This window comes from Copadichromis virginalis, linkage group LG6, assembly GCF_057382275.1.
Source record: "Copadichromis virginalis isolate Kocher_CV1m ecotype Utaka linkage group LG6, C_Virginalis_male_GT1.1, whole genome shotgun sequence".
In the NCBI taxonomy this organism is placed as follows: domain Eukaryota; kingdom Metazoa; phylum Chordata; class Actinopteri; order Cichliformes; family Cichlidae; genus Copadichromis; species Copadichromis virginalis.
Genome location: NC_140623.1, coordinates 7,951,340 through 7,976,815, shown reverse-complemented (window position 1 = coordinate 7,976,815; position 25,476 = coordinate 7,951,340). Strand labels below are relative to the sequence as shown.

The window sequence follows — 25,476 nt, the reverse complement described above, 5'->3', positions numbered from 1 at the left end:
CTCTTCCTGGATATTTTTTTAAAAACATAAAAATCCCTTATAAGTAACGCAAATCTCCAACACTCAGATTTTTTTGCAGTAGGGGATTTTTAATCTACAAATTTCCTCCCAGATGTCCAGTTGCTGCTGCCTTTTAAACATCCTGTACTCCTGAATGGGACAGCAGCAAAACTGCAGCCAGGACTCTGACACTTCCCACCCCCCTCTCTTCCTCTCCCCACCCCTCTCTTCATCTCCCCAATTGTTTTTTCTCTCGTCTTCTTCCCTCCCTCTTTTCTCCGTGTCCTCGCCTGTCTCTCTGTTTTCCATTCTCTTTGTTTACATCTTTCTGTCTCGCCGCCTCTTTATGTATACATTTCTCTCTCTCTCTTCTTTGCTGCCGCCCTAGGTCGCTCTCACACATACACACACAAAGGAAGCAGCTAAATAGTGTGGGTCCCTTGTTGCTTCATTACGTGAACCATCATTTTCCATCGACCACTGCTTCATTTCTGTCTCGACTCCATTTTCTTCACAGAATGCAAATCCCTGCCAAACTCTCCCCTCCTGTATATCTGTATCCACTTCTGTGTGTGGGTCTGTGTGTGTAAATCTGTGTTTGTGTGTGTGTGTGTGTGTGTGTGTGTGTGTGTGTGTGGGTGAGCTGTCTATAACAACAAGAGAACAGGCTGCCAAATATGTTGCTGCATGCGTGCGTGTGTGCATACATATGAGCTATTCGAATGCAAATCTGAAACTAATTGGGCGTAGGTACATTTGACCGAGCACGTCAGTGCTGTGTGTGTGTGTGTGTATGTGTGCGCGCGTGGACGCCGTGGTCCGACTGTCTTCTTTTGTTTTAACCGCACCTTTTAATAATCACACTATTGATGAGGAAGGTCTATCTGTCCCCATATTCCCTTGGCTGCTGTGGCCAGCCAATCAGAGTGTCCACATGAGAGACGCAGCCAATCATGAGGTGAATATCAACCAGACTGTTGAACCAAGTGACCAAGTGAGAAATAATTATAATTATCTAAGACTTGAGCAGTAAGGGGAAGAGGAGGAGGGGGAGGCGGCGGCGGTGCTGCTGTTCTTCTTGAGGAGGAGATGTTTGTTAAGAATCTCCCAGGACAGACGAGGCATTGCGGCATTCTGCCGTCACACGAGCAAAGCCTCAATCCAGACAAAGACACAGGAGTGAGAGGAGAGAGGAAGAGAGAGGAGACTAATGACAGGGAGGAGGATGTGGTGATTGTCTCTCCGTGGCCCTGTGCCACCACGATAAATACTTAGGTGCTTGTTTGTTTATGTAGCGTGACATTTTGCAGAAGGGTGGGGTTGGGGCTTGAATGAATAAACGGTAGATTTGCTTAAATCTCTTAAAAAGGCTTGATAAGAAGAGCACCCAGTTAGTGGACGCCGACTGGGATCCAGATAAAGACGTGACCTTTCAGCGCCTTTTTTTTTAACCCCACAAAGTTAAAATTGCACTAATTTTTTAAATATTTAAGTAATACCTTTAATGTCCAGAAACGGATTTGGCTGAATTCTTTTAAAGCACTGCAGTGTGATGGTGTGACAGTGTGAGACCATTTGAGCTTCGTAATAAGGGGCAGTGTGAGTTTACAGTGTTTCACAGTACACTGAAACACAACTTTATTTTCTACATGTGACCTCTTTAAGCAAAATATCACCTCCATCTTCATTATATGGCAAACTGTGTGCAAGAACCAGAGCTGACATGATCAAACGATCACCATAGCATGAATTAGTTTATCAGCTGAATCATCAGAATCACTGGTTCCCACTTCTGTTCTGCTTCCAAATGTAAATATTTGCTTGTTTTCGTCCTTTCCTCGGTGATGCTCAATTGAATATCATTGGATATTTGGACTGTTTGAACAAGGCAGTTTAAAGGGCTCTGGATGCACCACTGTATCAATATTTGCCTTGCTGACCGCCATTGGCCCATCCACAAATAAGATGACATTTCCCGATGGCACCGGCCAATCTTTATCTGTCGTTCCATCAATCTTGCACTGGCTAAATGTTAAAAGATGAGATAGCAAGCTGAAAGCTTGTAATGAAGAGTTCTTTGTTTTCCTGACACAAATTGGATAAAAAAAAATATATATATATTCCAAATTGTTTGTAGAAACATCAAGACTGTCCCAGAAGTGGCATCAAAAAGGAGAACTCTAGACGTAGTCCTTGAATTATTCAGAATTTGGAAAAAAGCAATAATATGTGTAATTATGTAGCAGAGAGAGGTTTTGTATCCTTTTCATATAAGAACATCCTACACAGGGTCATAGGTTGGGAGATACTAGTTGCTTTTGTACCTTAGTTTTGGGAACAACGGATGATGTACCCCACTTTTTACACAAATTGCGGGTCCTTCGTCGCTCATAGAGCTCCATTTTTAAGGTCTTTTTTCTTTATGTCCTCCTGGGAATTAAGTTCTTCCGCAACATTCGAGGAACTTTCAGTGAGGGAAATGTAATGTGATTAGTCAGGATGTAAGTGTATTTTGAGCAGCTGAACATGCAAATGCAGGGCCAGCAAAAGTAAATGGTGGTAAAAGGTTAGGCATGTAAAGAACAGCTCCTTATATTAGCCTTAAAAATGGACCAAAACGCAGAGAAGTGAACTGACAGTGAAGTCCAGGCTGTCTCGAACCTCTCTGAAACAAAGAACATGATGTGAATACATAGTCCCTGCTAGCATTTCCCTTCAACTTGCTGCCTAGTGATAAACTAGATAGAGTGGGATTACAGGAAATGAAAAGACCACAACAGGAGGTGATTGGAAATTACCAAGCACTGGCCTGGGAAATACATCACTTCAGAGTTTGTATTACTGGTGCAAATGCAACCAGATCAAAGACTGGTAGGTCTGGTTTGGTCCAAAAGCAGCTACTGAGGCAGCCGTTAGCCTACAGCGTTGTTTTAACACAACAGTCTACATGTCTTAAATTTTCCACAGAGGCAGGCAGGAGAACAAAGTGCAGGAGTCGTGATTAGAGGGAAGCTTTTTGATGGAGTTTCTGCTGTCTGATGGTGCTTGACCTGGTCATCTGGAGGTTTGGGAAGTCAGCTGGGTGCACAGAGGCTCGAGTTGGCTTTCAGAACCAGGATTCTCAAGATAGATTCATATGGATGCTCTAAAATATACAAATAATGGTTGATATCAACCCTGTTGACTGGTAACAGCAGGTGCAGATATCAGTGATCAATGTTTATTTGTTGTCCGATTAATTTCCATTGATAAGATGTTCAAAAAGACACTGAAGAGCTGAAAGGCTCTAAAAGAGGGCAGTTATGTTTTATAATGATTTTTGGCACAAAGATTGAAATAATAAAAAAAAAACATTAACAGTTGGAAAAAAAATATCTGAATGGGTTATTGGGTATCGGTCCAGAACTTCACAGTTCCTGTAAAGTTGGCGTACTTCCAGCGAGCAGAGCTAAGGGATATTTTTATTCATATCTGTTTTATTTACTCTTCGTTTTGGAGGGAATGTTACAACCAAGTAGCCGAGTGCTACGGAGAGACGAGACAGAAGTTTTAAACACTCTTAGACGTGCAAAGAGAAAAAAACTGTATGAACCTGAACAGTAAGCCTCGGACGTCCTAGTATGATAGGCTGTATATCACAGAATATCTTTTTTTTTATTATTGTCGTTTTTCTTTAGCATATAAGATTTAAAGATCATCTGTCACCTTTGACCTTTTAAAGTCGGTTGTAGTTTTTGCCCCTTTGTAGGGCAGCTATGCCTGAGCACAGTTTTCTAACTCGAGGTTGAGCGGGGCCAGAGCAAAGTGCTAAAAGCTTGGTTGTTTGAGTTTTACAGGTTTTTTTTTCATCGTGTTTGTTTGTTTTTTTGTTGTTGTTGTTTTTTACATTCGAGCAAGCGTACTGTAGTTTTTGAAAGTTATTTTTAAAGGAGATGCTACTAATAAGACATTAACACCTGTATGTAGAGTTGCCAAGTTGTGTTAAAAAAGAGTCAAAGCTGGTTAGCTGTAAAATAGAGAAAGAGAACCACATATTTTTGCATTGCGATTGTTGTATGATTGAGGTGCTGTGGGCGGGGAGGGTTGGAGAGGCGGTGTAATGCTGGACCAGATGTTTGTTTTTTACTGTACTGCAGCCGTTGTCGGGACATGATCAGGACGGACTGAAAAATGGATGGAGAGCTGAGGCAAACAAAACTGTGGCGGGCTCACATCATTTTAAGGCAATGCGTCTGAATGTCTGTTTAAAAAAACTGTCCTTTCATGGATGAAAGCTTATTCGCTGTTGTCTTTGCATAATTCAGATCAGAGTCTTTGCCAAGCCTGCATAAACTTACACCACAAATCGACCCAAAGTAAGTTTACTTGACCAGCTTTTCCACAAAGAATAAGCTATTGTTGCTTGAATGTTTTTTTTTCCTCTTTAAAACGTCACCTGGGGGCTAATTACAGCTACTGCAGCTTCAGAGAATTGGTGAGGGGGGGGCTCAGAAGCTGCAGTAAGTGCCAAAACCACCAGGTGGCAGGATCCCAAGAAACAGTGATCCCACAAAAGCTATGATTGTAATCAAAGAGTCTCGATCACTGTTTTTATCCGAGCACCTTAACAGCAGGCCTGCTGGAGGCTACTGCTGCTCATTTTACAAATCCAATTCAAACCTGCCAAAATGTCTGCGATGCCAAATAAAAGCTGTCAGCAGATTGAAATGTTGCCGACATGACTTCCAAAAGAAAAGAGCACTGCAGCCGTTTTCCTGCTTCCATCCTCCATCCACGAGTCACTCCACATGTTTTTCATTCCTGATCTCTGTCTCGGCGTCCGATCCACAGCGAGGAACAAAAGTGACATGGAGAAAGTGGAGTCATCTTTTTTCCCCTTAAAAATAGAAAAGAAAAGCACCTTTGGGCAAGAGCTCAATTGTTAAGTAGAGCCAAAGCCCTCTGCACCTTTCCGAGCACACTCACCGTGTCACTTCCTGTCTGTGGTTTGGATGTCGGCATCAGAAGAGGAACGTTTGTTGATGTAAGGTTGACAATTGTAGATGTAATGTGAGTTTTGTTTTGTTTTTTGTTTTTTGGGGTGGGTTGGGGGGGCTTATTTGAATTGTTTTTACATTTTTGTACTTCCCTTTTTATTTTGTATGTTTATTTTCTCTTGTAAAGTGTAAAAATGATGATCATCCTTCACCCATGTGGGAATGGATTGCAATTGAACGCAGGCGGGTAGGTAGGTGGGTGGGTGGGAGTTGGGTGAGGGTTACCAACAAAGGGTGAAGTCTGGTCTTGCTGATTCAAACAGGGTTCCTACACGTATATGGAAGTGGAAATGAACAAAAGAAATCACCAATAGAGGAACGATCGTACAATAAGAATTTGATGGTTTACTGGTTCAGGGTCAATCGAGAGTTTTGAGCTTGAAAGTAAAACCAATTATATGTATTCAAATTATTAAGAACTTTTTAAGAAAGTGATTTTTTTCAGATGTACTCGAGTGTCTTTTTGGGCTAAAAATTCCATCCAGTTTATCTGATGCATGGACACTGTATTATCTTTTTGACACTTGTATTCACTTTTTGTTCAACAAATTTTTAATGTGCGGTCAAAATACGAAAGGAAAAATCCTCCCTTGTGCCAACTTTCTTAGCTTTGGTTTTGGTCTACTGTTTGAAAATTTTGGCTTTATAACTGCTAAACGAAGCCTGTGTCTGGGCTGTGAGCAAAAATGATGATTCCAGTGTTTCACTGCACCTGCCATGATATGTCGAATATTTTTAAAAAGTTATTTAAAAATAGTTGAAATGCTGAAAAATGATATTATTTTACAGTCACTGTAACAATTTAACAGTCATTAATGCATTAAAGTAAAAAAAGTACTGTTTAGCTAGCTAGCACAATTGTCAGTATCTGCACTAATGATGCTAACAACCAAATTCTTTTACAGTCAGGACTATTTAACACATAAATACCAAACAGGGCATTAACATTGCACATGCGATGTTAACGTTAAATGTTAATGCTCATGGGGAAAAAGCTAGCTAGCTAGCTAGCCGTAGCATCATTATCTGTGCTAACAACATATCCTCCGCTTGGCTACCAAATGTTTGGTGTCTCTACTCATTTTCAGTTTTGAGTGCACCTGTTAGTGTAAATGTGAAGAAGTGTTTTGTGGTGCAAGAATACAAAATAGAAGCTAAATAGTTTAAAAGTAGAGTATTAAATAAGTTACTTCCCAGCAGGGAGATAATTCTCTGATGGTTTGTCACTATTTGAACAAATTTGCACTAGTGCAGGTTTAATGCTGAAGAGCAAAGTTTTCTTTTTAAACTGTATGGATTATAGACTCACAAAACCAAAGTACAAAGCCATAACATATTCCAGAAAGGAAAACAAAAACTGATGGACAAAAGGCCAAAACACCCCCAAAAGACAGAGGATGTCTGAACACTTGACAAGTCGAAGTTGTAGAAATCGAGGGTGGATTTTTCCTGTGTAGGGGCCCTGCTGAGACTGTCGACACTTTTGTTGTGTGGTTAAAAACGGGCTAAACTTGAGAATAGTGAACAGGAAGTGGACGCAAGACTATACAAGATTGTAATCCTGAAGTGAAGCCTCTTGGTTTGTGTCTCGCCTTCCATCCCTCTGCTCAGCCAGCTTTCCTCCACTTCTTCCTCGGCGTAGCGGACCTGACCTCTCTCACCCCTTCTCCCGACCTCCGATACGGTCCTTGAGCTGCGCGAGTCTTTTTCCTGCTGTCTGCTGGTCTGTAGTCGTCTATCAGAAACATTTACTCTTCTCTTTCCCCAAATCCCCACACACCAGAGACAACACACATGCTCACAGATGCATAAATATCTATATATATACTGTATATGTATACATGAATACAAAACAGGCAAACCTCTGAGATGCCGAAGCTCGCACCCGCACACTCTCTGGAGGTGCTGCAGGACACGTGTGCGTGTGTGCGTCTTCGTGTCGCTGATGCAGTTTTTCAAAAAAAAAAGAAAAAAAAAGAAAAAGTACCAGTTTACCTCGGGAGCTCTCAGCCATAGCAGACCTTAATCCCCACAGATATCTCAGTGCTGCGAGCAGCTTCTGAACTGCTGTGGCTGCCGTTACAAAGCAGGTACATACTTTTTTTGTTTTTCAGGAACAAACCCAGGAGCCTCAGCAGAGCGCTCTCGGGCCATTTGAATGCATACAGTGCAGGGTTTTTACAGAAACGGGACACAAGCTGGGAGTCCATGTCAACACAGTCTTACCTCAGAATCATGCTTCAGAAACGGGGGCGGGGCTTACATATGATCATAGCAACCGTGAATGACTTTTTTTTGTTTTTAAGTTTTATTTCTTGTCTCTGGTGTTGTTGGGTGAAAACAGTCTGCAGATCTTTCTTTTCTCCTTTTTTTTCTTCCACTATAAATATATAAATATATAAACTGTACATTATGACATAGAAGCACTATCAAAGTTTGATTGTTAGATGTGCACTCGCAGCATGAGGTATTATTCTTTATTATTCTTCATAGCCCAGAAAAAAAAGGAAAAGTGAAATGACAGCTTTTGGAAGTTTAAAAAATATATATAAATATATAAAAATAACAAAAACAATGCAGTAGCATCTACTGATGTCAAAGAAAAATACCCAACCTCACCCCACCACACACACACCTCTCCCCACAGACCTTTACCCAAGCCCTGCCCCCTCTTCCCCCTGAACTCCATACAGATGATTGCCCAGATGCTCCCTCGAATCAGCCCCCACCCCCCACCCTGCTCTCCTTGTACATGCCAGTGTTTCCCTCATGTGTTCCAAGTGCCAATAACTTTGTGAATTCCTAACTGTGACCCAGTAATAAAGATAATTGCACATTAACTACTGTAAAGAGAAAAAGAAACCAGACTGATTAAAAATGAGGAAGAAATCTGAATATCTTAATAAAAGGTTTGTAACAAACAGGACTGACCTTACAGCGGCGTTGTGTCTTTATTTGCTGCGATTTACTTTTGTCCAAAATGCATCACCATCTGAAAAGGTGGTTACTTTAAAAACATGTGACCTCATTCAGTGTGACCACTACTGTATATCCAGGTCCCATGTTTATCATATTCACATCATACAAATAAAAACCTCATCTTTTACTCATAAAATGAGATTTGAAATTAGCTTTAGAGACTAAAACCTTTTTTTTTTGTACCAGGATGTAAACTTTAAGTTAATAATGGGTGTCACTGGGGAGCCTCAAGTGGTCATGAGAGGAACTGCAGACAGAAATCTGCACTCAGCTCAAGAGGTTACATTTGGCTAGAAATAAGAAATAAAAGCAGAAGCTTGGAGTCTTAGGTAGTGAACTAACAGAAATATGCTCCATCAAGTAAATACTTATTAGTAATATGATGTGAGTACTGGGTTTTGTGAGAGACTCAGCAAACAATTGTGCTAGATAATGTGAGAGAGTGCATCTGTAAAAGTGGTCGTTTTGAACTAAATGCTAGTCTGGGCATGGTAACAGCGACAGTAACAAGATGCAGATGTAAAACCTACAGTTTATGACATCACAACTTGCTCTACCAGAGGTCAACATCCATGATTATTTACTGTTTTTCTGCTGTGTTTTACTTCTTAGTGTGGTCTTTAAATGAAACTGAAATGAATAAATAGTTTCCCAGACACAGCAGAAGATGTGCTGCCATTGGGTAGTGAAACATTCAATAATTTATTTTCCCAAAGCTGCTAATGAAGTCAGTTTTACACTGAACTTTTAAGCAGCGGGCAAATAAAACACACAATCATGTGACTGCCTATGGCGCCCCCCTGTGGTCAACTGAGGGAGGAGGAAAAATAACTGAGTTTATCTGCACTCTTTGATGTGTGATGTGTGCCCACAGATGTGCAAACCACTTCTTTCTTCAGAGAACACAGCCTTCACAGCTGTTCTATCCCTCAGCAGATCCACACACTTGTCCAGTGGCTAAATTAAAACTGTCACAGAGGTGTTGTGTAACACTGTGAGGCCTCTGAAGGGGAAGAGTCGATGCAATTCGCTTTAGCTGCATTTAGTTGAGCAGGCATGGAGCACACTGGACAGACATAGGTTTTCTGGCCTTCGCTGTACTCGTCTGAAAATGAAATTCAAGTTGCGGGGTGGAGGTTTGAACGCAGTCCAAGGGGTCAACTTTATTACCACACGTCTTAAATAAACCCTAAACTAAACTCATTACGCCACAGAAATGCTCCACACCTTATTCTCCAACAAAATTCAGTTGTTTGCACACATTTTATGAACATAGGGCTTTTCCTCCTTATTTCTTAGCCAAGTTTAGGCAGCCTTTTGAAAATAAACATGAATTCAAATAAACAATCTGAGCAGCAACTGCCCCAGGATGCATCTGAAGTGGGAGGAGGCCTTTGTGTGCACAGGTAAGCAGCTGCACCCCCCGAAATACACAAACATGAGGGGCAATGCTTTTTATTACTCGTTGTCATGGAAATACAATGATAAATAGCAAGTGCTATTGTATGTTTAATATTGCAGGCTGGTGGAAAAGCATCTGGAGCTGCACTTATACACATGAGATGGACATGCACTTCTTACAGTGGAAAGAACAGGCACAATATTTTTCTCCCTAACATTGAAGTGTCCCATTTCCTGTGTGTTTTTTTTTTTAAAATGTAAGTTCTCCCAATTGATAAATAACACCATCTTGAAAGGTGGCTTAGCATTTGTCACAGAAAAATGTGCTCAGTTTGAGCAGCTTCGGCTTGACTAATAAAACCCATCAGCTCCTCTCCCAGTTTCACAGGATGTCTGAAACACGCACGAACGTGTCGGTCTCCCGACTGCCGTCTGGTTATTTTAAGAGATGTGTGCAGTTCACAGAGCCTCCGGGGAGTAGCAGCGCGCTCCTCGCAGTTAAAGTAAATGTAATTTTACATAATGATTGCCGTGTGGCTCTCAGAATAACACGCAGGGATGTTTCCATTTTGCAAAGTGCTTCTCAATTAAAACTCAAACATCTGCAATCCAGTGAAAGCATTTATCAGAGGAACAAATCACAAGAGGGAAGCCAAACTGCCATCCTCGAAACACACAGCCGAGACGCCGAGCGAGCACCTCAAAGAAGATAAACACTCAGGACGTTATTCGGTCATTTCAAGTTTAATGAAACTTATAACCACAATCAGCAATTTTAAAAAAAAATCTCTGGATGCCAGTAACAGAACAATTGTGTGATTCACTTTATGCAGTTTGCTTTTTCCCTTCACTTGTTCTTCATACGGTATATAGTGTATATGACAGGAAAAGTTTACACTTTGTCACCAATGTTGCCCTTTTTTTCTTTTTAGCAGAGGCAGTAAAAACACAATGACATACTCAAACATCATGTGTGAAAAAGAGGACACGATGGCTACCAGTACTGTATTTTACACATTTACATCCAAAAATCCAAAACGTACTCGTTGTAATAGCTGGTCATTCACACAGAATAAATACAAATGTGACCTTTGGCACTTTGAATATTTACTTTCATTAGCAGTTTTGAACCAAAGGTTAGTAAAAACCACTGACGTAATCGTGTTTAAACCTTTAGCCATGCTGCTCGTGTGGCTGATATTTTAACTCGTGCCATCCACCTTTTGATACTCTGAGAGGGCAACAAAAAGCTCAATCTCCCCAGATCCTAATCCCCCAGACTCCCGTTGTCCATGCCACGATGAATCAGAGCTGATTTGACAGCACAAGGGGGTCTATGTGATATTAGGGAGGGGGTCCTCATATTGTGGCTGATTAGTGTAAATGTGTGCTAGATGGAGTTCAGCACTGATGTTAACTGCAGTTATTATAATCTGAAATAATCTACTGCTAGTACCATTAAAGCTGCATTGGGCAAAAGCCCCTCCCACGAGAGGCACACGGGTGTGTGCGCTTCATTTGGGTTAAAAACAAGACAACATTGAGTTGAGGCTTCCCACAGGACTCACACCCTTTTCTTCCAAGTCCCCTGCTTAAATCCAGTAATCTCACAGAAGTCCACCACATTCCACTTCCACACAGATTTCATTCCTCCTGTCCCTTTCCCCACTTCCTTACCCCCGTGTGTCCTGATGGCACAAAACACAACTACAGGACGTGCACGGGTCCAGTCTCTTCTCTGACTACCTGCAAGTTATAATACGCTGTACAGTTATTTTGGAGTAATGAACCAAAACCATATCATCTAACCCAGCTTTAAAAACCAGGATCGGTGGGAGTGATCATCTAATACTTCAATTTGCACAGATCAGATTAGTTAACAATGACCAGTGCTGTAATTGCACAATCAGCTTTGCAATCAATTCAGCACCATCACTACATGAAACCTGTCAAGCACCTGTCTGATGTGCCGTTACATTATAATCATGTAAAAACAATTCCCAGGTTTAAGTGAAACAGTAAAAGGAAGCTCTCTGTTCAAAACCCTTCATGTGCCTTTACATTCATGCGCCTCCGTGTTGTTTCAGACTGACACGTTTCCCGGTTTTTGAGCTACTTGCCCTTCTGAAGCTGGGACAAGAGCTCACATTAACTTACACAAAGCTCTGGCAGTAAAGGTGCTTTCAGCCTTACCCACTCCTGCAACAGGCAAAGGCACCTGACCTCTGACCTACAAAACAAAGAGTTCATTTTCTCTAACTGGGTGATTAAAGCTTGAGTGAAGATATCTGGATCACACAGGATTAAAAATCAGATGCTTTGTACAAGAATAATTTCCATTTACACACAAAAAGCAAGTCAAAGCATTTACACAGTGCTGCAACACACCTCAGTGTGGGTAGTACTGCCTGACGTGACACAAAAGAATAGAAATGAGCCTCAGGCTCCAGCAGAGGGAGCTCTAAGCCTAAATCTAGGCTGTGTGGGGACATCCTGCCCAGCAACTATTCCTCTGCTCATTAGCTGAAGCTTTTCAATAAAAAAAAGAGAGGCAGAGCCATTCGCTTGAAGCCAAGGTTTTCTCTCTTCAACCAGTGAGGGTAACAAAGCCTTAGCCAATCGTGTGCTCAAATGTCTGCGGGGGTGCGAAGGAAGGTGGCCTTTGCCTCTCTGTGGCAGATCACTATCAGAGCAGGAAATGAATCATTTATGTCTGCTGAGTAAAAGAGACTCGGAATGAATCTGACAGGCAAAACCAGGATCCATAAGATCCCCCCCCCCACACACACACACACAGCTCAGCAGCACTTTTTACTAAACTCTTCATCAGTGGAGGGAAAACCTGCACACCTGCCCGATGCTGATTACTGCTAGCAAGGAGTAAGCTCCCAGCATGATTTACATCTAGGCACACAAACAAACTGCACATTTCAACATGGTATAAAAATAGATTTAAGGCAACACTGAAAATCCTCCCCCATGCTACTGCTGTTGGCTTAAAACGAAGCGAACTTTAGCAGGTTTGTGATTTTAACCCAACAGGAGCGGTCCTCCCCGAGTCCCTCTAACTCCAATGATAACCAAAATGCATCAAAATAAAAGACATAATACCACCAGGGTCCCCCCCCTCCCCGTGCTAAACTGTGCTGCTGAGAGACCAGCAGCACCCTTTCCACTAGAATGGCTGAAGTGGAGTGGAGGATCCATCCTCACTATAGCCTGCAGATCACCAGCTTCCCCTCAGCACAAAGAAAGGGAGTGATGGGAGGGGCTCTGTAACCGTCCAGCCATCCAGACAGGGAGGAGTCTGTGAACGGGGTCGAGAGGTCATAGACTGCTTATGTCAGAGTGCAAAGAAGAGGATGAGGACCACGATTAGGATGGCGACCAGGACACCGATGGCACACCACTGTCTCCGACCTGATGGACACAGCACAGGACATCATTGCGCTACAGTGTCGCAGAGCTTAAAACGACCTTAGGCAGCATAAAATATTACAGTAAACACACCGCTCTTTTTTGGAAGGAACTCAAGTTTTTGTCAAGCTTATTTTCTTTTTCCAACTAGCTTTGTGTCTGATTGGGCTACGACTGATGATTGAGAGCTGATTCAAGTACCCAGCATAATACTGAGGGTCACACAGGAAATGTTTTGGCCTTTTAGCGCTTCCCTTTCCTGTTTCTTCATTTCATTTCTGTTTTTACACACTGCTGTGGTTGCTGTCACTCTTTTTGACACAAGCTGTGTTCCTCACAGTTTTGTCTGCTATAACAGACAGAACAGGGGAGATGAAATGAATGAGAAACACTCAACGCTAAACAGCATTGCAGAAACTGGAACTAGCAGATAGGCTAAACTTTGAGAGCAATGTTTCAGGGTCTACAGAGTCACAGTTAAAATGCACTTCTCACAGCCCGCACTGACTGATTTAATTCATAAATCAGGCAGTGTCACTTTAACTAAATTAATTGAAGGTAAATTTTCTGTGAATGTAGAAAATATAACTGCTTGTGTGTAAACTCACTGCTGGTCATGTGAGACACTTTCTCCAGCTTCTTCAGCACAGAGTCCATGCGGGACGATGTCTGGTCCATCTCATCTCCAAAATCCCCCAACATCCTAAAAACAAAACGAGCGATACCGCGAGAACTTTAACATCAGCATCTGCACATTGTGACCTCACAAAGGCCTGGCTGTTGCAGGGATGTGGACGAGATTATAAGAGGATCAATGAAAAGTTGCCTTTGCGATTAAAAGGCATATCATCTTAATTTGAGGCAAAACGACAGGCTTTTGAGAAAGATCAAGACCAAAAGATTTGACCTTGGTCTTGATCAAACTGGACTGCGGCTCAAGACATTTGTAGTTTCAACAAATTTTGGCGATTTGTTTTAAACATTTGGATTCATTACAGCGAGTTACAGCAGGCTTTTGATAGGACATTATTATATAAATGGACAAAGCTGTAAAAAGTTTAGTGGAAGAGGTGCTTTTCGGTGATGTTGGACACACCCGAGCCTGTAATCCAGTCAGGATTTAGATCAAGTACATCAAACAAAAACCTGAACCTGGTTTAGACTGTCAGGTGTTTGTGTGTGTGTGTTCAAAACCCACAATCCTGAAGTGCTGCTTAACATGGATGTAAACACTGTGGGGCTACGAATGCATTCAGTATTCAGTCCTAACTCAGCGGTCACACATGTGACATTTTTTATAGGCATCTAAAAAAAAGAGCATATGATGACTGGGACACACCTTTATGTGTTATTGTGTTTTCTCAGCCAACTGAGGAAAAGCTCTCAAAGGTGTGCATGTGTACTCACACGGCCTGCTCATCGAGCTCGTCTCCGATCCGTCCAGACATGTCTTTGAGGACTCTGATACTGCCCGACACCAACTCCAGCTGCTCATCCTGCTCCTGCATGATCAACTACACACACACATACACGCACCCATCACTTCAAAGGACAGACTTACATCTCTTTACTGAAGGTTTTCCATAATCCTTCAACTAACCTGAACCTAATCCTAGCCTAAAGATCTTCACCCTTAGATGTAGACGCCAACACTTGTGGGGACACAAGAAAGACATACAGGCCGTGAATGTGTTCCCGGTAAAGTTTAGTTACTTTTTATAGTTTGCTCTCTTTTAAATCACATTTCTGAGGAATGAAAATTGCAGAGAGAAAGAAGAACCTCCATTTGCACGTTTTCCACCTGCAGCGAGAACACAGAGCTCTGAAACATCACAAATCATTACTATTTTTTTCTTTCGTGTATTGTATTTTCCGTTCTATACCACATTTAAATGAATGTCTTTGGACATATGAGCTCTCATTGAGAGAACAACTGCCCCAACCTCCAAGATGCAGCCCCCCCCCCAAAGATTCACTCTTGTGTCAGAACTGACTGATTCTTTTCCGCTGCCTCTCTTTGGTCTGGATGTCATTGCTGTTTCCATACAGAAATACCAGTTTAAAACCAACACACACACACTGGTTCAGCCTCAGTCACTCACTGCTTCTGACCCACTCTTGGTACAGAATTACAGTATTGGGAATTATTGAAATTCTATTTCCCTGCTTGGTAAATCTGAACCTTTAAAAAACAAATATGTTTTTTGTGTCTCAGTGAACAGTTTGTATCGAGGGTGCTTCTTTTCAGAATCTCTACACTAACCGTTTAAAGAAAAAAAAAGTTCCACTAAATCATTTCATTGAATCAAATCATACACTGCTACAAACCCCCCGCAGTGATGTCAACGCAGAGGAGACCACATCCTTGCTGAGGTAATGAAACAAAAGGTCAAACTTTTCTTTCATTAAAAAAAAAAGACATGAAGAAACACTATTTCTTACTAAATACCACAACTTGACACAGGATGTGTGATCACACACTTTCATCACCAATATCAGCGCACACCGCAGGAAGTAGAAACCCACAGCTCATACTGTCTTTCACTTCACTCACAGTGTGATACTTTGCAGCACGTCTCCTTCACCTCACTGCTACGCTGCAGCAGCAATCCTTCACTGACGAGCTTATCTTTCACTCCTTCTGTGTGATCCTTTGATTAAAGCTTTTCTGTCATCTATCACATGACAAACAAACAAAATATTCCGATGGGACTTTTCATGAATCCTCGTTTTACATGTAATCATTTGTCACACAACAATATCTCCTTTAGTCCCTTCCCTTTTTTCTTCTCATTTCTTCTCATGCTTCCCCCATCTGAGGCTTTTGCTTTCCTCTTTTTTGGCTCTACATCTGTTCAGTTTCAGCTGGTCTCTTACCTGCTGTTGCTCCTGCTGCTCCTGGATGTATCTGGAGTTTGCAGACACCAGATGAGCCTCCAATCCTGTTGACCTGTCCTGGCCCGATGAAGTCAGCAGAGCCTGGACAAACACAGACACGAGACTCAGCCTTTGCAGAAAATTGGGAGTGTACGTGTATGTTTGTGTGTCTGTGTGCTGTAGGAGTTTCCAGAGGAGAATTATTGTTGGAATAATAGGAGTTTGACAGCTTTTCAAAACACAAGATGGTGCAGTTATTCATTTTCTGTGGCAGATGGAAACTGATCTGTCTGTCAGGATTTCTCAGCTAATGTAGAGCAACTTTTGCAGTAGCATTGTGCTCCATTAATATAGCTCGTGCCTTATCATCAATAGAACAAAAACAAGAAATCCTCCATGATAACGGTGTCCACGTGAACTACAGCGAGGCTCGTTTGTGAGTTATGTAAGGTGCGGCTCGTGATGAATGAATGGGCATTAAGAACATAATAAACTGAAGTGAAGGGTCAGGTCCTCTCTCTCATAAAACAAGGTTATTGAAAGTAAATATGAAGCTCCAGCAGCCAAAGTTAGCAGTGGACTTCATTTACTACCAGGTTCATAGAAACCTTCTTACTTTCTTCAAAGAATTAGCACACATGTAAAACCAGCACATTTGTGATATTTGGACACTGGCAAATTTTGTTTCCTGTGTGTGCCTGTTCATCCTGTTTTCAAAGTTTAAGAAACTAATAGAGTAGAAAGAAAAACAGTAAGAAAAAAAACAGCAGGACCAGAAGAAGGAAGCAGAAAAATGAAAAAAACATTTTTACACACTGAGAGAGCAGACGCCTTACATCAGTGTAACAAACTTCAGTCTTATGTTACCAAAAAGACAAATTGTGCAAACTTTTAGTAAATACAGCTATGAAATCAATTTAAAAATCCTAGGTGAGATTTTTCACAATTTATTTTGTGTGTTCGAAAGATTTTTTGGAGAAGTTGACCTTAGACCTTGAGGTCCAGGTCACTGAGATTTAAACTCATCTGAGATCTTTAGTAGCTGCACCTATGACATGAAGTTCAAAATCCTACATCACCTCATTCTCGAGTTATTGTATTCTCAAACCTGGGAGTTCGGGCCAAGCACCTGCTCACCCAGCGGGTGACAATACCCCATCAGCCTTTTACGGCTGAGGGGTAAAAACTGAGGTGAGAAAGTAAACGGAAATGCAATGTAGGATTCAGACAATCACAATAGCTTAGTCATATTTCTAGGGAAGTGTAGCTCAGATTACAGGAGCAGATTTTTACCTGGTCCTGTGCACGACAGGTGAAAACAGATGGTGTAGATGTAGAAGTACGCTAATTTGGAGTTCCACAATTCAGACCCTGTACCTCAAATTGCATTTTACCCAGTAGTGTGGATATATATATATTAGGGGTGCAACGATATTCGTATCGATATTGAACCGTTCGATACAGTGCTTTCGGTTCGGTACGCATATGTATCGAACAATACAAAATTTGTAATTTATTTTATCAACTTTCCTTCTGACGATGCTGTCTGTGTTGAGCGCTCAGTGAATCTGCGTTCGACTACTCCGCCTAGGCTGCACTGTCGAGCGCAGATCCACTGAGCGCTCAACACAGACAGCATAGTCAGAAGGAAGAGCGCAGGGCAAGCTAGCAAGACAGAAGTTAAGCTCCCCTTGCAACATGGACCTCCCCCACCCTCATTCAGATCTGGCGTTTGGAATTATTTTGGTTTTCATGTGATGTATGACCCTGAAGGTAAGCGAGTCATGGACTAAAGTAAAACAGTATGTTGGATGTGCCATGCAATGCTCAATTACATGGGTGGGAACTAGTGTGTTAGCGCAGTTAGCTCGTTAACATGTTGGTCGTCTAGCCCCACGCACGGGGCGATCGGCGGTAGCTCGTTAACGGAGATTTGCCGTGTTGTGGCGTTAAGGTCATTTCAACGAGATTAACCTGAAAGCACTAGTGGGAACACAACGAATATGACTGCACATTTACGCCGACATCATCCTAGTGCAAAGACCAAAACAACAAGCATGCTACTAACTTTAGCCGAGTCATTTAGACAGCTGTTAGCACACGAGTCTCCTTATGCTGCTGAGAATATAGCCCAGAAGAAGCGGATAGTATAGCTTTTATTTTGGAAAGAGACATTTCTCTGTAATAAACTCTCTTTTCCAAAGATGAGTCATTCCTCAATCAGATACAGGGCTCGCAATATCGCTAGCCCGACGTCCCGGAGCTAGCGATTTTTTCAGTCGGGCTACCAAAATCTATCTCTGCCCTGCCCGTCGGGCTATTGTAGGAAAAATATATGTCAATGCTTTTGCATTCTTTCAGAAATGTAGCTGGGTAATTATGTCATTGGCATCGGTGAGCCACTGTCAATATGTGACATATTGAAGTCGCGTTTGAATTTGCGCTTGTTTTTTGCTTTCACTTTGCAATCGCGCGAACTGTGTATAGAGAGCGACAGCACTGATCTGTGAGTGATGATAATTTGTGCACCAATTCCTCTGACATCGTCTTATTAATCGTTAGCTTACTATGCAAACATGACAAGTGAAATCTCCCGCAGCTTAAACATGTGAGAGGTTGATCGCGCAGAGAATCGCTGAGCTTATGTGAGTGCGTGTGTAAAAGCAGCAGGATATATATTTTAGTTCTGCTGAGCCAAATAAGACAGGTCAGGGTGAAGAAGTGACAGCCAAAGAAAAGCTTACCACAAAACGGAGAAGTTATGACAAATCAGACTATAAGGCAAAAAGAAAGTACAGCTTTATGGTTTCATGGACAAAAGAATTTCTGTGGCTGCAATATGACGAGCTAATTAACCAGGGCTGCACATAAGTGGTCCGCAGGTGCGAATTCGCTGTCAAAATAAAAAACACGCACAAGGGTTAGGGTTAAATTTAAAAACTGTACTTTTGAGTTAAAATATATATTTATAATTTTAATAAATGACAAATTAAAAAGGCATGAACATTTTTTTGTATCGAAAAAATATCGAACCGTGACACCAAAGTATCGAACCGAACCGAACCGTGAATTTTGTGTATCGTTGCACCCCTAATATATATATGTTATGTGTACACAGTGTGTGTGTTTTGTTTTATGTTTACATCTTCACCAACCTGTCTGTTCTTCTTCTCTGCCTGAGCCACAGCAGAAGGGCTGGACAACTGATCCTTCATGTCCTATACAGACACACACACAAAAAGCAAAACACAAATAATTACACCTCTCATTTCACAATTTGTCCCAATAGCAGCAGAAAAATCCTTTTAAAAGCTGCCTCAGTGCAGACATGTTCATTAATGAGATTTTCTGTGCTGCTCCAGAATCGCTGTCAGGCAAATCAAAATGTCAGAAAGTCTTTTGTTCCTTCACAGCGGAGCTCTTCTGTTTGGCTCCGGTGACTCAGTTCTCCAGGCCTATTTTAAGAATGCCACCTTTGCCGTTAAGTCGTAATAAAAACTGACTCATGTTTTCCATTGTGCCTACAGCTTGGACACTGATTTAAATTCATTAAAAGTCAGGAGCTCAACAGCTGCAGCGCGGTTAAATATGTCGACAGGTAGAAATAAACTGTGTATGTGGTTACAATAGAAACAGGGAAAATGAATAAATAAGTGTTGCTCGGCTTTGGGAGCTGCTGCTTTGACTAATGTTTGACTTTGCCTCTACTTTATTGGTAACACTGGAGCTGCAAAGACACAGCGGAGGCCTTCCAGGGAAGCAGCTGTCTGCGCTCCATCAAGAACACTTGTAGCTACTGGAAACCGATTTCAAAATAAAACATTATACCCTCAGCGTAGGTATAAGCTAAAGCTTGTTAATTAAAATCAAATAAGAATAGCTTGTTTTTAATTATTATTATAATACTAGATGAAAAATATTCTTTTGAAAAAGGCTTCTGATGGATCTGGGAGTACTACGACTTCTGAACCATTTATGAGATAAGGCCTAGATCACCTGACGCCAAGGAGTTTTTGGAAAACCCCACTGAATGATTACTCAGTGTGTTCAAAATAATAAGTGTTTGTTAGTCATACTGTGTTTGTGTGTAAATATGTTGCAGAAGATTAGAGCACAACTTATGAGTCATCAAAGCAAAGAAAATACTGGTAAATCTAGTTTCTCATTTTCATTTAGATAAGGGCTTTATGTTTAGGCAAGAGCGAACAATAACTCTGAAATTACAAAAATTTGGACAGTGAAGTACATTGCTCAAAAAAATTAAAGGAACATTTAAAACACATCAGATCTCAACAAGAAAAAACTTGCTGGATGTGGGTTTATACTGATACTGGGTATCATGTTAGGAATGAAAGGACGCCCCATCGTTTGATGGAAATAAAAATTATCAACCTTCAAAGGGCTGAATTCAAAGACGTTCTGACAAACCATCACTAACCCACCAGCAAACAGATCATGCGGAACGACGTTACAGGCAGCGTAATGTTCTCCTTGGCTTCTCCAGACTCTTTCACGTCTGTCACGTGTACTCAGGGTGAAACGCACAGGGTGCCAGTGGTGGAGTTGCCAGTTCTGGTCTTTTAAGGCAAATGCCAATCAGGCTCCACAGTGCTGGGCAGAGAGCACAGGACCCACTAGACCACATCCTGCACCAGGCCACCCTCATGATTGTTTGGTCAGAGATATTCACACCAGTAGCCTGTTGGAGGTCATTGGAAGCTCTGGCAGTGATAGTCCTGTCCCCCCTTTCACAAAGGAGCAGATATTGGTTCTGCTAATGTGTTACGGACCTTCTACATTCCTGTCCAACTCTCCTAGAGTAACTGCCTGTTTCCTGGACACCACGTCTCCACCATGTTCGTCAAACTGTGCTGGGAGACAGCAGAACATCTGGCAATGGCTCATATTAATGTACCACCCTGGAGGAGCTGGACTATCTGTGCAACCTCTGCAGTGTCCAGGCTCACCTCATACTTCCAGTAATGACACTGACCGTTAAAAAATCTCAGCGTCCTCCACCTCCAGTCCTGTTTTGGGGGTTGTCTCATTGTTGCCCCTCTAGTGCAGCTGTTGTTAACTTCATGAACATCAAAGCAGCTGAAACTGATTAACAACCCCGCTGCTACTTAACTGACCAGATCAATATCCCACAAGTTTAAATGACTTGATGCTGTGCTCTGATTAAAGTGTTCCTTTCATTTTTGTGAGCAGTGTAACATGCTGGATAATAAATGTTTTGTATTCAAGGGTAAATACAGAGAGACTTTTGACAAAACTCCAGATCATCATGTTTAAGCAGATATCACTTTATCAGGTACACCTTTGAGACTTAAAGCAACCGTATCAAATAGCTCTGCTATAAATTAAGAAGAGGACAACTATGTTGTTTCATCTACAATTTGTCATCTGCAATGTTTTATTCATGTCATTCACAAATGTTTATTGAGCACACAACAACAAAAAAAAGACCACAGGACTTGATGTCTGAATATACAAGAGTGTGGAAACAGGAAAAAAAATGAATTCAGGTTGAAGTTACCTGGACAGACTTCCTGGTTCGCTCCACAAAATCTTTCCTCTCCTGAAGTTCATTATCACCCAGTCTGAACTTCCCTGGATTTGACTCCACGATGCCTGAACCAGTCAAGGACCCACCAACAAAACGGCTCAATCAGTGCTACATCTCTTACAAGAGTGATACATGGTACTTAACGCAAACCTTGTGGAGAATTTCACAAATGCAAAGATAGCACCAAAATCAGATGTGGCGGCTGATTCATACATGAATGTTCAGGTGACCACTGTCTAGAGACAGTTTTGGTATGACTGCTGTGCAATTACACCTGCTTCTAGAAGGACTTGTGTTATGGTGCTGACCAGGTATTGCATTAAATTTCAGGTATTCTGACAACCTCTTGACTCCCTGGATTCATTTCACACTTATTAATCCGTCTCCATCAGTGATGACAAAAACCCCACAAGAAGTTCAGGCATTTAATAAAAGCTTGCCTTCTCTTCTTTTCCATCAGCAGTGTTTCCTGATATGTTCCTGAGTGCTGACAGCGACTTTTCAAATACTTCTATGGTAAATTATTATGTAACTAAAATAGTTCCAGTTTAGGAGACCAATCTGATTAAACAGGACGAAAACAGGAAGACAGTGTGCACAAAGAACCTGTTTGTTTTAAAAATACTGCTCATCATATGATGACAGTGCCATTGTGGGGCATTAGGAAGCCATTTGTTCATGCTTCAAGGATACTGATGGTTTCACTGAGGTCCTCTAGGTCCCAGTCTATGGCCCTCAGACAGTTTCTCAGTTCGTTGGCGCTCCAGTCTAGTTCATCTCGACTCACCTGAAACAAACAGACCCAGGGCAAATTTACTCATCCAAAGGTGTCAGAAACACTGGCATTGATTATTTTACAATTTTCTTTTTACAATTTTCTTTTTGGCCAGAGGGGCCGATGGCGCGATATGGCAGCCTCGCTTCTGTCAGTCTGCTCCAGGGCAGCTGTGGCTACAACTGTAGCTGCCTCCACCAGTGTGTGAATGTGAGAGTGAATGAATAGTGGAATTGTAAAGCACTTTGACGCCCCGAAAAGTGCTATATAAATGCATTCCATTATTATTATTCTTTTATAATTTTGATTTTTTTTTGTTTTCTGAAGTGTGACATCTCTTCTGTTCTGGGTCAATCTGATCCGCAACATAACAGGGGGGTTAAAATGCTAAAAAACAAACAAATAAAACTAATACTTCGAAAAAACTTTAAAAAACAAAAACAGAGAAAACATTTTCATAGTCGAATCAATAAGAATGAGTAATAATTTTATTCCGCAGAAATAAAGTGGGGGGGCAGGGGTTTAAAGGTTATTTTAATGCAATACTTGTCCAAACATTTATGGAAAAAAAAATTGGACATGTGCATACCAGTTCCCCTTAATTCCTATGAAATATTTAAGTGTCCAAGATACCTTAAGGCCCTGCAAAACTTTGGGCAGTATACACATCCTATTAAAAACACGAGAAAATAAACCTCACACAAACAGCAGTGAATTAGATGCCATGATAGCTCGATAAACACGGGATTATTTCCAGTTACAATATTTAAAACTATAATGAACACCTGATGACCCTGAAAAGTTGTGTGCCATCCTGGCAGCATGTTTGTACCACGTGAGTCAGCCCATGAGGCTCACCTGTGTCCCCTCCTGCAACAGCTCCTCCCATCTATCAAACAGGCCCCGAGCTCGAGACAGGGCCTTCTGCACCTCCCTGAACAAAAACACACAACAGGAACATTATCAGCGCGGAAAATCATAGCCAGTTGACTTCGCCCTTTAATCATTTAAAGTACAGGGGTGTTTTCCGAACTGAGCACTGCAGCTACGCCCCTCGGTTAACCAAAACAAACCCCAGTTCCCATGCTTCCTAACTTCGCAACGACTTTAAAGTGCCTGACCACAGCCAGTCCCACAGCTGGCCCGTGTTTTCACTGACAGCCAAGTGGGGTGTGGGTAGAAACGGATTTCAGTGAGTGCTGAGTTCATCGCTCTTATATAAAAAAAAAAACCAAACTCACTGCGCCCCTCTGCGCAGCTTCAGTAGCACTAATGCTAACTAGCTAGAGCTAGCCGCTGGGCTAACTTCTCTGATATAACTTTGCTTTGAGGGGAAAAATAGCAACAACCCCGCGTAACTAACACTCAACACGCTAAAAGCTGTAGTTAGTTTATAACAACGCGAGCTTTCACGTCTCATTTAGTTTTCATTTCTCACCCCTTCACAACGAAAAATGGGTCTTCTATCGACATGTTGTTTCCTTCCTCTTCTAGTGATGGGTCGTTCGCGAACGAAATGGCTCTTAGAGCCGGCTCCTTATCGCGAGCCGTCATGTGGGGTTTTTTTTTCTTTCTCTCACCCTCTCTCTCTCTCTCGCACTTTTTTTCCGCTTCACTTCGCACCTGAGCCTTGTGCTTTACGCTGGGCAGAGGGGGGAGGGGCGGTAGTTACACTCAGTAGCACAGGAACAGAGCCAGAGGGAGAGAGAGAGAAAGAGAAAGAGAGCCAGGGACAACAACGTCACATTAGAAAGGTATAGTAATCATCCACAACTATTTTCGGTTGCAGATGATAAAGGATTCAGAAAATTTATTCATGCAGGTCCATATGACAGAGAATATGCATCTTCTTTTTGTTTTCATATTATAATTTATATTTAATTGTGTTGTGGTTTGCAGTGTTTTGTGTTGTTTTCCCTTTAAATTTGTAAAAGGAAAAAGCTGAAAATTTAAATAGTTAAAAGTTGAAATGTGAATAGTTGATTTTTGTATTATATGATTTATTTATTACATTTTATGTGGAGTGAAAAAATAAAAGTATATTTACAGTGGCCCCTACAGACAAAGCACATACAAACTCAAATCACGTACGAACTCTGAAGCACGTACAAACTCCAAAACACGTAAAAACACGTACAAACTCCAAAACACGTAAAAACTCCAAAACACGTACAAAAGACAACAGAAGTGCTCCAGGATGCTGGGCGCAGTGTTGAGCTTTTGTTACCTAGTGGCTACACAAGCCAGCAAGTACCAACGACCGGATTTGGTGTGTGGTAGTAACAGGTAAATGAACTTTTTTTTTAAATTATTTGAATATATATGAGTGCCTGTGTATAAATACACAAACAATACACACATGCTTTCAATTGTGTAATTTAAGTGATCTAGTAGCTCTGCTTTGGAAGTTCAGTTCATGCTAGAAATGTGTTTTGGAGTTTGTACGTGTTTTGTCTCTAGGGGCCACCGCATATATTTATATATAAACATATACAAATAAAACCACTTTTTTTTACGTTAGTAATTCCTTTTGTGCATAATTTTATATTATTGTTAATAATAAATTAATTAAAGCAACAAAACAACCTGAAGAGCCGGTTCGGAGCCGAAAGAGCCGGCTCTTTTTAGTGAGCCGAACCGAAAGAGCCGGCTCTCTAAAAAGAGCCGGAAATCCCATCACTATCCTCTTCACACCTAGCGCATGCGCACGTCACTGGTAGCGCACAGACGTAAAAAAGACGGGGAGGGGAGGTGGAGAGTTGGGGGTGGTATGGTAGTTATATAACTCAGCTCAGTAACAGCTATGCAGGCGCTGTCCGAGCCTCTATTTGCTGGGACTTCGTCACAAGCATAAACACAAAGGACAAGAATAAAACAGTTATAAACAAACAGGTAGATAAAACAGGTATGGGAGCTGGACATAGTATATATTATTTGATTGATTCAAGTACAAAGTGCAGACCATGTACTGCAGATTTGGAAAAGGTAATGGAAAATTCTGTGAGCAAGAGGGGCAAAGTCCATCTGATGATGACAACAGTTTCATGGAAAGTGCTTTCGCCAACCTCAGTGTGGAAATTTGACCTAGGCTGATGTGTCATTGGACACTATGGAGGTCCTATTAGAAATTAATTTGAGACAATCCATGAAAATGGTGAAAGAAAAAAAAGGGATAATAGCAGGGTGTTGCTAGGGGAGAGAAAAAAAGCATGCTCGGCAAATCCTCCACAGCCGTGTTTGCATGCCTCCGTCCTGTCCCACCCATTTGTCTCTATTTCTGTGGGCTTTTCTCAAGCCCACCCTGTCCTGCCCAGCTCCTTCCTTCCTTCCTGTCGTCATCCTGCACTCCCCCAATTCCTCCCATCCTGTCCTGAGAAAATTCACAGCTATAGCTATAAATGTCCCGTCTTCTGTTCCAGGTT

General features: G+C 41.6%; 1 protein-coding gene across 1 annotated transcript; it reads right to left on the bottom strand.

Annotated features, from left to right (window-relative positions):
- Positions 1 to 10,137: 10,137 nt before the first annotated feature.
- stx10 (syntaxin 10) lies at positions 10,138 to 23,578 on the bottom strand. The gene is made up of 9 exons (XM_085458457.1): positions 23,493 to 23,578; positions 22,913 to 22,988; positions 21,973 to 22,066; positions 21,250 to 21,344; positions 18,866 to 18,928; positions 15,711 to 15,812; positions 14,241 to 14,347; positions 13,442 to 13,536; positions 10,138 to 12,836 (listed from the first exon to the last, which is right to left on the bottom strand). Exons 1-9 carry the CDS (start codon positions 23,525 to 23,527, stop codon positions 12,760 to 12,762), a joined length of 744 nt encoding a protein of 247 aa, XP_085314583.1. The 5' UTR covers positions 23,528 to 23,578; the 3' UTR covers positions 10,138 to 12,759.
- Between the last annotated feature and the right edge of the window lie 1,898 nt (positions 23,579 to 25,476).